The 17,332-nt window shown below is 42.5% G+C and overlaps 1 protein-coding gene across 2 annotated transcripts in view; it reads left to right on the plus strand.

The window, feature by feature from the left end:
• The window catches only part of LOC138674246 (uncharacterized), a 205,363-nt gene that overhangs the window by 119,325 nt on the left and 68,706 nt on the right, over window positions 1–17,332 (plus strand). For both annotated transcript variants that reach the window (XM_069762139.1, XM_069762141.1), the window contains exon 11: window positions 6,213–6,294. In XM_069762139.1, the coding sequence (XP_069618240.1) occupies window positions 6,213–6,294 (82 nt within the window). The remainder of the gene's footprint in view (window positions 1–6,212; window positions 6,295–17,332) is intronic.

Genomic DNA, 17,332 nt, shown 5'->3' on the forward strand with positions numbered 1-17,332 from the left:
GCTAGCGTCGGACGCAAGAAAATGCAACAAGTTGCATTTTCTGTGCGTCCGATTTTGGTCAAAAAACGACGCACGCGTCGCAAAACGCACGCGTTTTTGCACGCGTTTGCGCGCGTTTTTTCGTGCGTCGCGCGTTGCGTCGAACGTGTGAACGTAGCCAAAGCTGTCCTATTAGAGGATCTCTTGTTAGAAAGAGAAAAGAGGTTTTACTCCCCTCTCTTTCTAATCAAGAAACCAGACAGCTCCTTTAGGACAATAATAGATTTGAAGGGCCTGAATAAATTCCTAAGAATCCTTCATTTCAAGATGGGATCTGTAAAATCTGCAATAAAATTATTCTTCCCGGATTGCTTCATGGCAGTTTTAGATCTGAATGGACACTACCATGTGTCCATACATATAGAACACCAACAGTGCCTCAGAGGTATGGTAGCTATTGATGGAATTGTCAGACACTTCCAGTTTAGTGGCCTCCCATTTGGCCTCACTATTGCCCCTTGTGTGGGAAAAGAATATATTGATTGTCCTGTATTTGGATGATTTTCTAGTAGTAGGCAATTTGGCCCAGCATTGCACTACCCAGCTAGAAGGAGTAATATCCACTTTAGACCGCTTAAGTTGCCTGTTCAAACTTTAAAAAAAATCAAGGTTAGCGCTCTTAAAAGTACAGGAATTTCTGGGGCTTCTGCCTGACTCAGAGGTGCAGGAGTGTTGTCTTCCTGGCAGTAGAATACAAAACATCCAACGCCAGGTGTTAAGGGCCCTGAAGTTCCTCGTCATGTCTCTTAGAAGTGCTATGTCCCTTCTGGTTTCTCTGACATCTTGCATCCCGGTAGTCATGTGTGCCCAATTCCATACTAGACTCTTACAATGACATGTGTTAAGAAACAATATTTCCCTTAGAGGGCACCTGGAAGAAAGGCTGACGCTATCTCCGTCATCAAAGCAGTCCCTCCCTTGGTGTCTGGATATCACTAATCTGTCCAGGGGATTCCCTGGAAGAATGACATTTCACAAGTAGTCACCATGAATGGTAGCCCCAGGGTTTAGTGGGCTCATCTAGAAATCTTAGTAATCCAAGGGATTTGGTCAGAGGATAAGATAGTTTTTCCATCAAACTAAGTAATTTCTTGCAGTTGAGTTAGTAGTAAGAAGACTCCTTGTGTCCCTACAGGGTCATCATATCTGGATCCTCTCCGACAATTAGGTGACAGTGGCCTACATAAGCCACAAGGGGGGAACTCGATCCAGAACTCGCGGAGGTGACAAATCGCTTGCTCCAACTAGTGGAAAGTCATCCCCTGTCTTTGTCAGTTCTTCACATAAGAGGAAAAGAGAACATCAGAGCACTCTTTTTAAGCCACAATCAACTAAAGTAAGGAGAGTGGGAGTTAAGGTACCGTTACACTAAACGACTTACCAACGATCACGACCAGCGATACGACCTGGCCGTGATCATTGGTAAGTCATTGTGTGGTCGCTGGGGAGCTGTCTCACAGACCGCTCTCTCCAGCGACCAACGATCAGGGGAAAGACTTCGGCACGTCACCGCTGTGCTCTGCTTTATGGCCGGCGCTGACACAGTCAGTGCGGGAAGCTGACGCCGGGGGACGTGACAGACATCGGAATGTGAGTATGTACGTTTTTTTTTTTTTAACTTTTACACTGGTAACCAGGGTAAATATCGGGTTACTAAGCGCGACCTTGTCCTTTTTATGATGTATCAATAAAGGACTTAATTTTAAACTTTGGAGCTGGAACAAACCCCCTTTTTCGTCTTCCTATCTATACTACAGTTAGGGCCAGAAATATTTGGACAGTGACACAATTTTCGCGAGTTGGGCTCTGCATGCCACCACATTGGATTTGAAATGAAACCTCTACAACAGAATTCAAGTGCAGATTGTAACGTTGAATTTGAAGGGTTGAACAAAAATATCTGATAGAAAATGTAGGAATTGTACACATTTCTTTACAAACACTCCACATTTTAGGAGGTCAAAAGTAATTGGACAAATAAACATAACCCAAACAAAATATTTTTATTTTCAATATTTTGTTGCAAATCCTTTGGAGGCAATCACTGCCTTAAGTCTGGAACCCATGGACATCACCAAACGCTGGGTTTCCTCCTTCTTAATGCTTTGCCAGGCCTTTACAGCCGCAGCCTTCAGGTCTTGCTTGTTTGTGGGTCTTTCCGTCTTAAGTCTGGATTTGAGCAAGTGAAATGCATGCTCAATTGGGTTTAGATCTGGAGATTGACTTGGCCATTGCAGAATGTTCCACTTTTTGGCACTCATGAACTCCTGGGTAGCTTTGGCTGTATGCTTGGGGTCATTGTCCATCTGTACTATGAAGCGCCGTCCAATCAACTTTGCAGCATTTGGCTGAATCTGGGCTGAAAGTATATCCCGGTACACTTCAGAATTCATCCGGCTACTCTTGTCTGCTCTTATGTCATCAATAAACACAAGTGACCCAGTGCCATTGAAAGCCATGCATGCCCATGCCATCACGTTGCCTCCACCATGTTTTACAGAGGATGTGGTGTGCCTTGGATCATGTGCCGTTCCCTTTCTTCTCCAAACTTTTTTCTTCCCATCATTCTGGTACAGGTTGATCTTTGTCTCATCTGTCCATAGAATACTTTTCCAGAACTGAGCTGGCTTCTTGAGGTGTTTTTCTGCAAATTTAACTCTGGCCTGTCTATTTTTGGTATTGATGAATGGTTTGCATCTAGATGTGAACCCTTTGTATTTACTGTCATGGAGTCTTCTCTTTACTGTTGACTTAGAGACAGATACACCTACTTCACTGAGAGTGTTCTGGACTTCAGTTGATGTTGTGAATGGGTTCTTCTTCACCAAATTAAGTATGCGGCGATCATCCACCACTGTTGTCATCTGTGGACGCCCAGGCCTTTTTGAGTTCCCAAGCTCACCAGTCAATTCCTTTTTTCTCAGAATGTACCCAACTGTTGATTTTGCTACTCCAAGCATGTCTGCTATCTCTCTGATGGATTTTTTTCTTTTTTTTCAGCCTCAGGATGTTCTGCTTCACCTCAATTGAGAGTTCCTTTGACCGCATGTTGTCTGCTCACAGCAACAGCTTCCAAATGCAAAACCACACACCTGGAATCCACCCCTGACCTTTTAACTACTTCATTGATTACAGGTTAACGAGGGAGACGCCTTCAGAGTTAATTGCAGCCCTTAGAGTCCATTGTCCAATTACTTTTGGTCCCTTGAAAAAGAGGACGCTATGCATTACAGAGCTATGATTCCTAAACCCTTTCTCCGATTTGGATGTGGAAACTATCATATTGCAGCTGGGAGTGTGCACTTTCAGCCCATATTATATATATAATTGTATTTCTGAACATGTTTTTGTAAACAGCTAAAATAACAAAACTTGTGTCACTGTCCAAATATTTCTGGCCCTAACTGTACGTGGATCAACGTGGAAGTTCCGTGCACCTGCTGTAGCTGCCTGGTGAGCTGGCTTTTTGCTTTTCTCTATGTTACTTACTGGTAACAGGATTTTTCGGAACCAATCACAGCACCCTTATTTTCCCTCCTGTCACATATGGGTGAGCACTTCTTTCACTAGTGTATAAGTTCACATTTTTTATTGTGATTTGTGGTGCTGGGAAAATTTGTGTTTTTGCGATAACCATTGGAGGTCCTCACATGCTTTGTAATCCAACTGATTCATCGGAGAGTTGCCGCCCTTTTATGTTGGTTTCCCGTCTTTGAAGACTGGATCCCCTCTCTTGTGGTGCTGCCATGGGGTCCAAGAAATCCTGTAATAGGTAAGTAACTAAGACTTTTTGGACTATAAGACCGACTTATTTTTCCAAAAAATTTGGGAGGAAAGTGGGGGGCGTATCTTTTAATCCAAATGTAGGTTACTGGGGGGCTGCGGCAGTGAAGCGGGGTCACAGGAGACAGGAATAGGGTTGCCGCTGCAGGAAGCCGGTAGTTGCAGGAGTGGGGCAATGCTGTATCAGCTCAATGACAAGGCAAGATCACAATCTGCATGTGTGCCATCTCCGGCGTCATTTTACTGGAGACTGCCAGGAGATCAATGTGCACAGCGAGGACTCTGCTCCTGGCCTGCATAGCCGGAACACCTCCACTTCCTAGCCAAGGGCCTGCAGCGTCGCCCCACTCTTGCTGTCAAATGATGTAAATGTGACCCTGCTCCTGCGACCCTGCTCCACCATTGCCCTCATTCCCCGCAAATTCCACCATTTGCTAGTTGAGCCGAACAGACTGGAACTGAAAGATGGGTACAGTATTCCCGTAGGGAAGATTTTGAAAGTGATGCCAGGTGACAGCTGTGGTGGAGTTAAGACAGAAAAAAGTCAAAACCGCACCCTTTTTTTCTTAAGGTCTCAGCGGACACAGGGGCGCACGTCCAGAGCCAGGGAGCCCATCCCAGACAACGTAGCAAGACTTCAGAGAAAAAAGACAGCTCCACAATGGATGGTGAAAAAATAGAGACTCACATTTATTCTGCCTTCTGTAGCGACGTTTCGGTCAACAGACCTTTATCAAGCACTGATAAAGGTCTGTTGACCGAAACGTCACCACAGAAGGCAGAATAAATGTGAGTCTCTATTTTTTTCACCATCCATTGTGGCGCTGTCTTTTTTTCTCTGAAGCTGTGGTGTTGTCATATATAAAAGGTCATGATGGTGAACCGGGAACTCAGTTGGTGCCAAGACTTGAGAATGAGAGGGCGCATAAGCAGAGTAAAGAGCTTGCTCACCCGAAATAGTCACCTAAGAGTGACTAGGAATCAGAGCAGGCTAGACATTGTTGGTCAAGTACCAAAGTCCAGACTTCACCAATCAAGACCCCATGCCCCGACTTCACCGGTCAACACCCAACATCCAGACTTTGCCACTAAGACCCAATGTCCATACTCCACCAGGCAAGCATCAAAGGCCGGATGCTATTCTTTGAATGGCATGGAACATCCATCGTTCGGGTTGAATTGTGTCGTTACTTCCAAGAATGACATCACGGACAGGGTGTGAGCGGAGCCATGCTTTTAGGGAACAAAGGTGGTCAGTGTGAGGAACACACTGGGTAATAAGTAACTCAGATATCAGGGACTTGCGGCCTTAACACCCATTAAGGCCATTGTAACAAACAGAGGTGGCAATGGAAGCGTACAACACTGATGGGCCTAGTACGGGGAGTGAAGTCTGTTCAGTTGAGATATACAGGCCCTATTACTCATTCAGCTGCTACATATTAAGGATAGTGTATTTAAATAGTGTCAAATAGGATTTATAATTTAATGTAGTAAGTGTCATAACATACTATATAACTCTTCTTGTTATTACCTATCATATCTTGTGTACTTGCATATATTTGTGTACATGTAACTAGATTTTTGACAGATAGTGAAGGTTGAATACCACTGCTTACTCCTTGTCTGCTTTGTTGCATCAAAGTAACCAATTACTGTCCAATTTTGTATGGCACACGGACACACTTATTCATTAAAATGATGGATCCAAGAGTTAGATCCATGTACCTCAGGGCATATTCTATCCAGATCTGATTTTGACAGTCCACAACACTTCACACGTGTGAGTGCAGGCCATTTCCAGACAAATTGACTTGTCAAGTCATCCATTCAATGTGATGTTTTGTGACTTCTTATTTCTGAAAAAGAAATATGTATTTCATTTAATCTTGAATAAAGAAACAACTCCCAACTCCACAAAATCTTATTCAGTGGGCAGATGCATAGATCTGTGGAGCTTTCTGCAGTGTATATACTGTAGCTGCCGAATGATGTAGCCATAGGCTTCCTGTATGTCTGTACACGATCACATCTACATAGCCAGAAAGCTGGCGGATATTGTAGTTGTAAGTGTAGTGGTAACCATTTGTTCTCTATATTTCCTTGCCAATCAACCCCTCGCCTTCTAATAAAAAGGCATTCTCTTTATGTGATGGCATATTGCTGGGGCCATCCAAGTTCCGGCATCCCACCTAAATGCACTGCTTCAGCACAGTACTCCCTTCAGTTTTTCCCATGCATAATAGCACTACCACTCATCCAGACTGAGAAGATGACTGGGAACAATGCTGAAAAGAGGAAAACTGTGAAGGGATCACAGCACAGAAGCAGTAATTGAATCCATACTTTCATATGACATTATGTTCTTTTTTGTTTTGTTCCATTGACAGGACATCTACTTGCTTGGAGGCATCAATGAAACTGAATCTGAAATTAAAATGTTGAAATGTGATGTAATGAAGCTAAGTCTTGGTAAGTGAAGTAAAATGTAATTGCATTATATTAATTTAAAGTATTTACCTGCAGATATAGTGTAATCTGCAGGTTTAAACCATTTTAAATATGTTTGCGTGTCTTAACTGGAAAAGCGGCTGCAGGGAAAAAATTAAATTATATTATCCCTGCAGCCACTCATTACTCAGTGAGAGCACTATATTCACTTCCACTGCACTTTATTTGACATCTTGCTCTGCAGTATGTGCACGAACTGGTATGTCAGTCAAGGAGCAGGGGGAGCGATTATAGTGAGCTCACTGTGTAGCGAGCATTGACTTTAAAATCTCCCTACACCGCCCTGATGACAGGAAGTGAGCGGCTGCATGGAGAATATAACTTAATTTTCGTCCTGTAGCCGATCTTTCAATTGTACACCTGCACAGGTTTGTAATGCTATTTACCTGCCGATTAACATTATAACAGGCAGGTAAATACTGTTTGTTTTTGCTAAGCAATTCCATTTGAATATTCCAAAGCTCTGAGAATTGCAATTACATTTTACACATGATATCTCTATAGCTATCTATATTAATCACTTGTGGCTATGAACATTATAACCGTCATGTCTATCAGCTTACTTCTAATCAGAAAAGTTGTGAAATAAGAACATAAAAAAACCACTGTGTGCTCGGCAACAGTTATTTCCCAGATGTACTGCGGATATAGATCTCACTGAGTTTTTTAAGAGCTGTCATCAGGGAAATGAGAAATAAGAGTTCATGATATATAATTAAGTTTATCTCTGACTGAGCAAGCGATGGTTGAGTTGTTTACTTCAAACAAGACGATGTTGAAACCCATCTGTACTGTACTATGAATTGTCAATACTTTACCTCTACATATCATTGTATGAGTGTCCAAATACTTAAAGAGGTTGTCCACTACTTTATCATTGATGACCTATTGACCTATCCTTGGGACAAATCATCATTGTCTGATCGGTTGGGGTCCGACACCTGGCACCCCATGCCGATCAGCTGTCCTCGGTGTTGGCAGCAGCTGGCTTGAAATGCTCGATTGCGGAGCTGCTCCATCTTCTGGTTATGGCCGTGGCAGTGTCCATGCTAAGAGCATCCGATGGTCAGGGATGTCCGGTATCAGACCCCGACTTATCAGAAAATTATGACCTATTCTGAGGATAGGTCATGAATGATAAAGTAGTAGATAACCTCTTTAAAAAGGCACAGATTATTAGGTTCTGGGACACACATCTAGTTATTCATTCTGAATTACTGTAAGGTGACTGTGGCATATGGTATATTGTAATTGTCTGGAATGGTTTCGATTGATGACACTGTTCAATGAGGCAATTTGTTTGTTTTATATTTTAAAATATCGAGATTTCAAAGGTGTCCTCAAAGAAACTAACAGGGTTCTTCACTACTATTAGGGCTGATTCACACATCAGATTACGAGAAAAACGGATCGATTATTTTCAGTTTGATCGGAGTGTGGTCCGAGTGTCAAACTTTTTCTCACACGTGAAGTCATTTGAAGAGAAAGTTTCTCTAACGTCTTCATTCTTACAGTCCGTGAAAGTCGGACCATTCTCAGATGTTAGCCGTGTGAAGTCCGATTTTTTTCATGTACCCATTGACTTGTATTGCCGATTTTGATCCAACAATAAGATCAAAATTGGAAATGTTTCCGCGATTTTCCACAGATTGAAAAATCCCATGTACTAGTGTTATCCGTGAAAAACTCGGATAGTACTCGTACATGAAAATTGGACGTGTAAATGAGCCTTTATATTGATTACCTCTTCTGTGTACTGTAGGTCATCAGTATCAGATCTGTGGATGTCTGACACCCAGGAGTGCCACCAATCAGCTGCCACCAGCCACTGGATGTAAACTGTGTACAGAACAGAACATCACCGCTCCGACACAATGTTTATGGCTGCTCACAGGCACTATTTTTTGAAGAGCTGATTTTCAGTACCTGGGAGGTGGCACTGAACAGTTTGTTGGATGCGGTAGTGTTTCTGTGCAGCTCTATGAACTGTGGTTTGGGGGCTGTATGAGGCTAATTTTTTAAAACAAAAAATAAATTCCAATATGATATAAATCATTTTTGTTATAAAATGATAAGTTATATTACAGTCTAGTACACTCTGCTTGTCTGCTTGCTGTCAGTGAAAAGGACAATTAATTGCTTACCCCCAGAGGCTCAAAGGCAACCATGATCTTGTCCAATTGACACAGCTGCACGGTCCAGCACAGTTCATCCGGTGTGTCCTTTGTAATGGGCGGTGCGTCTCTTTTTTTTCATCAGGGCAGTTTTCAGCATCTGAATGTGATTTTCCTATTCATGAACATCAAACATTAATGATAAAAAGGTGAGAAGCTAAAAAAGTTGAAGGATTGTTCATCAATATCAGATTGATGGGGGTCGTCAAAAGGCAGTACAACTTAGCAGCAGTTTGTAGTATCAGATGGAGCTACTTACGGGAAGGAACAGCACAGCTTTGTACACTGAGCAGCCGCCATTCATAACTGTACTACCGGGGGACGGCCATTGCACAGTGTATGGAGCTATGCACCTCCAGTTCTGGGCTGTTGTGTCCCTACAAACAGCTGATCACTGTTGGATCCCCATTGATCTGGTGTTGATGACTTATCCTAAGTAGTTTACAACCCCTTTAATGACTCTTACAGATGTCAAGGCTCTCTGGGGAAATATACAAAGCAGACATAAAAACTGGAGCAGTGATCTTCACTAAATACAGTGGGGCAAAAAAGTATTTAGTCAGTCAGCAATAGTGCAAGTTCCACCACTTAAAAAGATGAGAGGCGTCTGTAATTTACATCATAGGTAGACCTCAACTATGGGAGACAAACTGAGAAAAAAAAATCCAGAAAATCACATTGTCTGTTTTTTTAACAATTTATTTGCATATTATGGTGGAAAATAAGTATTTGGTCAGAAACAAACAATCAAGATTTCTGGCTCTCAGAGACCTGTAACTTCTTCTTTAAGAGTCTCCTCTTTCCTCCACTCATTACCTGTAGTTATGGCACCTGTTTAAACTTGTTATCAGTATAAAAAGACACCTGTGCACACCCTCAAACAGTCTGACTCCAAACTCCACTATGGTGAAGACCAAAGAGCTGTCAAAGGACACCAGAAACAAAATTGTAGCCCTGCACCAGGCTGGGAAGACTGAATCTGCAATAGCCAACCAGCTTGGAGTGAAGAAATCAACAGTGGGAGCAATAATTAGAAAATGGAAGACATACAAGACCACTGATAATCTCCCTCGATCTGGGGCTCCACGCAAAATCCCACCCCGTGGGGTCAGAATGATCACAAGAACGGTGAGCATAAATCCCAGAACCACGCGGGGGGACCTAGTGAATGAACTGCAGAGAGCTGGGACCAATGTAACAAGGCCTACCATAAGTAACACACTACGCCACCATGGACTCAGATCCTGCAGTGCCAGACGTGTCCCACTGCTTAAGCCAGTACATGTCCGGGCCCGTCTGAAGTTTGCTAGAGAGCATTTGGATGATCCAGAGGAGTTTTGGGAGAATGTCCTATGGTCTGATGAAACCAAACTGGAACTGTTTGGTAGAAACACAACTTGTCGTGTTTGGAGGAAAAAGAATACTGAGTTGCATCCATCAAACACCATACCTACTGTAAAGCATGGTGGTGGAAACATCATGCTTTGGGGCTGTTTCTCTGCAAAGGGGCCAGGACGACTGATCCGGGTACATGAAAGAATGAATGGGGCCATGTATCGTGAGATTTTGAGTGCAAACCTCCTTCCATCAGCAAGGGCATTGAAGATGAAATGTGGCTGGGTCTTTAACATGACAATGATCCAAAGCACACCGCCAGGGCAACGAAGGAGTGGCTTCGTAAGAAGCATTTCAAGGTCCTGGAGTGGCCTAGCCAGTCTCCAGATCTCAACCCTATAGAAAACCTTTGGAGGGAGTTGAAAGTCCGTGTTGCCAAGCGAAAAGCCAAAAACATCACTGCTCTAGAGGAGATCTGCATGGAGGAATGGGCCAACATACCAACAACAGTGTGTGGCAACCTTGTGAAGACTTACAGAAAACGTTTGACCTCTGTCATTGCCAACAAAGGATATATTACAAAGTATTGAGATGAAATTTTGTTTCTGACCAAATACTTATTTTCCACCATAATATGCAAATAAATTGTTAAAAAAACAGACAATGTGATTTTCTGGATTTTTTTTCCTCAGTTTGTCTCCCATAGTTGAGGTCTACCTATGATGTAAATTACAGACGCCTCTCATCTTTTTAAGTGGTGGAACTTGCACTATTGCTGACTGACTAAATACTTTTTTGCCCCACTGTATATTGCACTCGACATTTTGTAGCTTTGTAGCTATTGACAATTACACCCTTTCCTTTCACTACTTTTTATGAACCTCGCTATCCTTACCTTTGTTTTATTCACTTATTGAAAAGTAACTAATTAGTATGAATTGTGGAAATATATGAATTATATATAATGAATAATATCAGAGAAGAGAAGTACATTATGAGGAGGACTTTTAATATATTAATTCTAGCAGAAATACATTAACTATTCATGAGTGCGTCTGACATATACGAGACTCTACACATGGCGCTAATCTGTTTTAGTCCTATTTAAACCCTAAAGAATAGTTTGACTCCATTGACACTTTCATGTGAATGGAAACGCTTTTATATAGAAGGCACAGTAGAATTATACTGTGCTAAATAATGCACATGCTATTGGGTTAGACACAGAAACAGCACCATTATTCTTATTTATTTTCCATTCGTGTAGTTATGTCATATGATCATACGCACCCCATCTGCAGCCAGAACATTCATCACCTATTTATGTAAGGTCTGTATAGGAAATTGGCAGCCACAAATATAAATGTCTGCCTTCCTACAAAACTAAATGCAGACTTACAGCGGCAACTGCCTCAGCAAACTACCCTGGTTCTCCATCTCCTACTTTGTGAGGATAGTTGGAATGTTTCCCATCTCCACAATAAGGCCTCAGATGTCCATTTTTCATGCATGTGCTCTAGCCTCGCTTTTCACAGACAGAATTCATAATCTATGGGGCTGTTCACATGTCTAGGTTTTTCTGCATGAGTCTGTAAAGAAATCATTCAGTCTATTGGTCTGTTACAATCAGAGACATCGGAGGGCATCAGTGTACAATCTGTCTGCTGTCCGTAATTAACATTGTAATGTATAGAAGCTTTGTCATGGAGTTATTTCTTTATACTTGAAAATCACTGATGGTAAACTGACACACTGACCAAATGCTGATGAAAATCGGATCTAAAACACAGATGACACTTGTACAATTGTTTTGGGGTACGTGAGAAATCACGGAGGTCAGAATGAGTCCTTATAGTATAAGTTAGATGTGCTTTCCCTTGTTTAGAAAAATATTAATTCTTTCATCCAAGAGCAGTGCCACACCTTTCTACGTTTGGAATTGCAGTCCTGCTCCATAGAACGAGTAGAGTTGAGTTGAGATACCAGGCACAAACCATGGGGAAGTTTTTTAGCTCCTTTCCAACAATTTAACCCCTTCACAACATGCGCCGTACATGTACAGTGTCTCTCCCTTTAATGTGGGCTCTGGCGCTGAGCTCGCATCTTTCCTGGCACATGTCAGCTGTTTGTAACAGCTGACATGTGCCCCTAACAGCCACGGGTGGACTCGCATTCCGTCCGCGGCTGTTAACCCGTTAAATGCCGCTGTCAATCTCGGACAGTGGAATTTAATGTGATTGTGCCAGAAGCGCCTCACTAGTTCTGCCAATCAGCGCCATGTCATATGACTACGGGTCTCCGATGGGTTGGCATCGCAACCTGGGGTCTGCAGCAGAGCCCTGTGGATTGCTATGAGTGCCGCCCTGCCGTCGGTGCTCATGGCAAGTGAGCATTTCTGCTACACATAGGCGTTCTGATCACCTGTCTGTAGCAGAGGCGATAAGATTATCACAGCTTCTAGTCTCTCATGGAGACTATTGAAGCAAGTGAAAAGAAAAAAAATGTTTTTAAAAATATTACAAAAATATAAAAGTTCATATCACTCCCCCATTCACCCCATTCAAAATAAAACAATTTAAATGGAACCTGTCACCCCCCCAGGCATTTGTAACTTAACCCCTTTCTGACCTCGGACGGGATAGTACGTCTGAGGTCAGAACCCCCACTTTGATGCGGGCTCCAGCGGTGAGCCCGCATCAAAGCTGGGACATGTCAGCTGTTTTGAACAGCTGACATGTGCCCGCAATAGCGACGGGTGGAATCGCGATCCATGCGCAGCTATTAACTAGTTAAGTGCCGCTGTCAAACGCTGACAGCGGCATTTAAACGGCGCTTCCGGCCATTGGGCCGGAAATAATGAGCGCATCGCCAACCCCTGTCACGTGATCGGGGGTCAGCGATGTGTCTGCATAGTAACCATAGAGGTCCTTGAGACCTCTATGGTTACTGATACCGAATTGCTATGAGCACCACCCTGTGGTCGGCTCTCATAGCAATGCAGGAATTCCCATGTAGCTGAGCTGATCGAGTTGTGCCAGCTTCTAGCCTCCCATGGAGGCTATTGAAGCATGGCAAAAGTAAAAAATAAAGTTCAAAAAATGTGAAAAATATAAAAAAGTTTAAATCACCCCCCTTTCGCCGAATTCAAAATAAAATAAAAAAAATCAAACCTACACATATTTAGTATCGCCGCATTCAGAATCGCCCGATCTATCAATAAAAAAAGGATTAACCTGATCACTAAATGGCATAGCGAGAAAAAAATTTGAAACGCCAGAATTACGTATTTTTGGTTGCCGCGACATTGCATTAAAATGCAATAATGGGCGATCAAAAGAACGTATCTGCACAAATGTTGTATCATTAAAAACGTTAGCGCGGCACGCAAAAATAAGCCCTCAACCGGCCCCCGAATCATGAAAAATGGAGACCCTACGGGTATCGGGAAATGGCTCAATATTTTTTTTTTTAGCAAAGTTTGGATTTTTTTCACCACTTAGATAAAAAAAGAACCTAGACATTTTTGGTGTCTATGAACTCGTAATGACCTGGAGAATCATAATGGCAGGTCAGTTTTATCATTTAGTGAACCTACCAAAGAAAGCCAAAAAAAAACCAAGTATGGCATTGCACTTTTTTTTGCAATTTCACCGCACTTGGAATTTTTTTCCCGTTTTCCAGTACACGACATGGTAAAACCAATGATGTCGTTCAAAAGTAAAACTCGTCCCACAAATAATAAGCCATATTGACGGAAAAATAAAAAAGTTATGGCTCTGGGAAGTAGGGGAGTGAAAAACGAACACGGAAAAACGGAAAATCCCAAGGTCATGAAGGGGTTAAAGAGCCACCCTGTGCAGCACTAATGCTGCATTCTGCCAAGGTGGCTCTTTTAGTTCGTGTCCCTGCCAACGCTGAAATAATCGTTTATATAATTTGTCCCTCATATCTCTAATTTGTCAGGGGGCAGGTCTTCCCCCCTGACACAGGCACCCCACAGTCGTCAGTTATTTCCTCATTTCTCATGGGCGCCGCCTTCTCAGCATTTAGGCATTTTCCCGGCACCTGTGCTGTAATCTTTGTCCTTGGGCATGCGCACTTAGCGCTGCCCGTCCACTGACATCACATGATGTCTTTCTTACTGCGCCTGCATGGACGCACGGCCCAAGATTCCCAGCCCCACAGTGTGAATAAATCAGAAGAGACTGCGGGGCGGGATCTCGGGCCGCGCGTCCACGCAGGTGCAATAAGAAAGACATCATGTGATGTCAGTGGACGGGCAGCGTCATGTTTTTTCGTGACATATTGAGCTTCGTGTTAGTGGTAACTTTGCATTTATTTGTGGAAAAAAATGGAAATTTGGTGAAAGTTTAGAAAATGTCATAATTTTCACATTTTGAATTTTTATTCTGTTAAAGCACAGAGTTATGTGACACAATATAGTTAATAAATAACATTTCCCACATGTCTACTTTACATCAGCACAATTTTGGAAACAACATTTTTTTTGCTAGGAAGTTATGAAGGTATGTGTCCACATTCAGGATTGCATCGGGATTTGACGCAAGTAAAATCTGCACCAAATCTGCACCTGAGGTCACTGGCAGGTCACCTGCATTTTTCATGCGTTTTTTGACGCGTTTTTTCATGCGGATTTGTGTGCGTTTTTGTAAGCTCAATAAAGATATACCAAAAAAAGGGTGATGTCATTTCTTGTCCAACCTCTTCATTTACATATTACATTGAAGAATAATGTTTACACACACAGACAGATGATAGATAACAGATAGATAGATGATAGATAATAGATCTATCGTATCTATCTATCGTATCTATTATCTATCTATAAATATATCTATCGATAGATATATCTATAGATAGCTAGATAGATATATCGATAGATAGATAATAGATAGATGATAGATAGATAATAGATAGATACGATAGATAGATAATACCAAGGCCGATGTTTAGTATATCAATGTATCTATAGATACAGTATATCTATCCTTAAATATATCTATAGATAGATTATCCATCTACTATATAATTGTCTAAGGGACACTTCTGTCTTTATTCTGTCTGTCTCTCACGGAAATCCCAAGTTGCTGATTGGTCGCTGCAAAACGGCCACGACCAATCAGCAACGGGCACAGTCCGGCGGTGAAATGACTGCTCCCTACTCCCCTGCAATCAGTGCCCCCTCCAGTCAGCATTCACAAAGGGTTAATAGCAGCGTTAACGGACCGCGCTATGCCGTGGTGTAACGCACGCCGTTAACGCTGCTATTAACCCTGTGTGAACAACTTTTTACTATTGATTCTGCCTATGCATGAATAATGGACATTAAAAATGACGTGGGGTCCCCCTATAATTTATAACCAGAAAGGCTATGCAGACAGCTGCGGGCTGATATTCATAGCCTAGAGAGGGGCCATGGATATTGCCCCCTCCCCCGGCTACAAATACCAGCCCACAGCCGCCCCAAAAATGGCGCATCTGTAAGATGCGCCAATTTTCGACACTTAGCCCCTTTCTTCCCACTCCCGTGTAGCGTTTGGATATGGGGTAATAAGGGGTTAATGTCACCTTGCTATTGTAAGGTGACATTAAGCCGGGTTACTAATGGAGAGGCGTCAATAAGACGCCTATCCAATATTAATCCTAGAATAGTGAAAGAGTTAAAATAGAATTAAAGACACAGCCAGAAAAAAAGTATTTTATTATTCTTAATTTCACCATACTTACCATACTCGATCGCGTGCAAAAAATGTAACATAATAAACCATATACTCCTTGTCCGACACAGTCCAATTAATAACGAGTTTCCCACGACGATCTCCCCTATAGAACAGTGACATCGGGTGATGTCACTGCTCTATAGGACCCTCAGTGACACACTGAAAGGAGACAATGTCTCCTGCAGTGCATCACTGAGAGGTTACTGTAGTTCACTGGTCTCACTTTATGGCAATTGCTGCGTGGGAACTTTCTCACACAGCAATGCCAAAAGTGAGACTAGGGACTATTTTCTCACAGGGGCGTAGGAATACATTGTGAGGAATACATTGTGGAAGGATACCTCCCATCATTGTATTCCTGGAACCCCTGGAGAGCGGTCGCATCTGCTGATGCTGCTGCTCTCCACGGGAGATCGTTGCGGGGCACTCGTTTTAATTGGATTTCTGCGGATCAGGGAGTATAGTGTTTGTTTATTATTTTAATATTTTTTACAGGTGACAATGGCTTCGGGGATCAAAGTGACAAGTGATGGTGAGTATGTACTCTGTTTAATGTACTGTATGTCTATATGTATGTTGTATGTACTGTATGTACAGTCATGGCCAAAAGTATTGACACCCCTGCAATTCTGTCAGATAATACTCATTTTCTTCCTGAAAATGATTGCAAACACAAATTATTTGGTATTATTATCTTCATTTAATTTGTCTTAAATGAAAAAACACAAAAAGAATTGTCCTAAAGCCAAATTGGATATAATTCCACACCAAACATAAAAAAGGGGGTGGGCAAAAGTATTGGCACCGTTCGAAAAATCATGGGATGCTTCTCTAATTTGTGTAAATAACAGCACCTGTAACTTACCTGTGGCACCTAACAGGTGTTGGCAATAACTAAATCACACTTGCAGCCAGTTGACATGAATTAAAGTTGACTCAACCGCTGTCCTGTGTCCTTGTGTGTACCACATTGAGCATGGAGAAAAGAAAGAAGACCAAAGAACTGTCTGAGGACTTGAGAAACAAAATTGTGAGGAAGCATGAGCAATCTCAAGGCTACAAGTCCATCTCCAAACACCTGAATGTTCCTGTGTCTACCGTGTGGTGTCATCAAGAAGTTTAAAGCCCATGGCACTGTGGCTAACCTCCCTAGATGTGGACAGAAAAGAAAAATTGACAAGAGATTTCAACGCAAGATTGTGCGGATGTTGGATAAAGAACCTCGACTAACATCCAAACAAGTTCAAGCTGCCCTGCAGTCCGAGGGTACAACAGTGTCAACCCGTACTATCCGTCGGCATCTGAATGAAAAGGGACTGTATGGTAGGAGACCCAGGAAGACCCCACTTCTTACCCCGAGACATAAAAAAGCCAGGCTGGAGTTTGCCAAGACTTACCTGAAAAAGCATAAAACATTTTGGAAGAATTTTCTCTGGTCAGATGAGACAAAAGTAGAGCTTTTTAGGCAAAGGCATCAACATAGAGTTTACAGGAGAGAAAAAAGAGGCATTCAAAGAAAAGAACATGGTCCCTACAGTCAAACATGGCGGAGGTTTCCTGATGTTTTGGGGTTGCTTTGCTGCCTCTGGCACTGGACTGCTTGACCGTGTGCATGGCATAATGAAGTCTGAAGACTACCAACAAATTTTGCAGCATAATGTAGGGCCCAGTGTGAGAAAGCTGGGTCTCCCTCAGAGGTCATGGGTCTTCCAGCAGGACAATGACCCAAAACACACTTCAAAAAGCACT

This window comes from Ranitomeya imitator, chromosome 1 (assembly GCF_032444005.1).
Source record: "Ranitomeya imitator isolate aRanImi1 chromosome 1, aRanImi1.pri, whole genome shotgun sequence".
NCBI classification, from domain to species: Eukaryota; Metazoa; Chordata; class Amphibia; order Anura; family Dendrobatidae; genus Ranitomeya; species Ranitomeya imitator.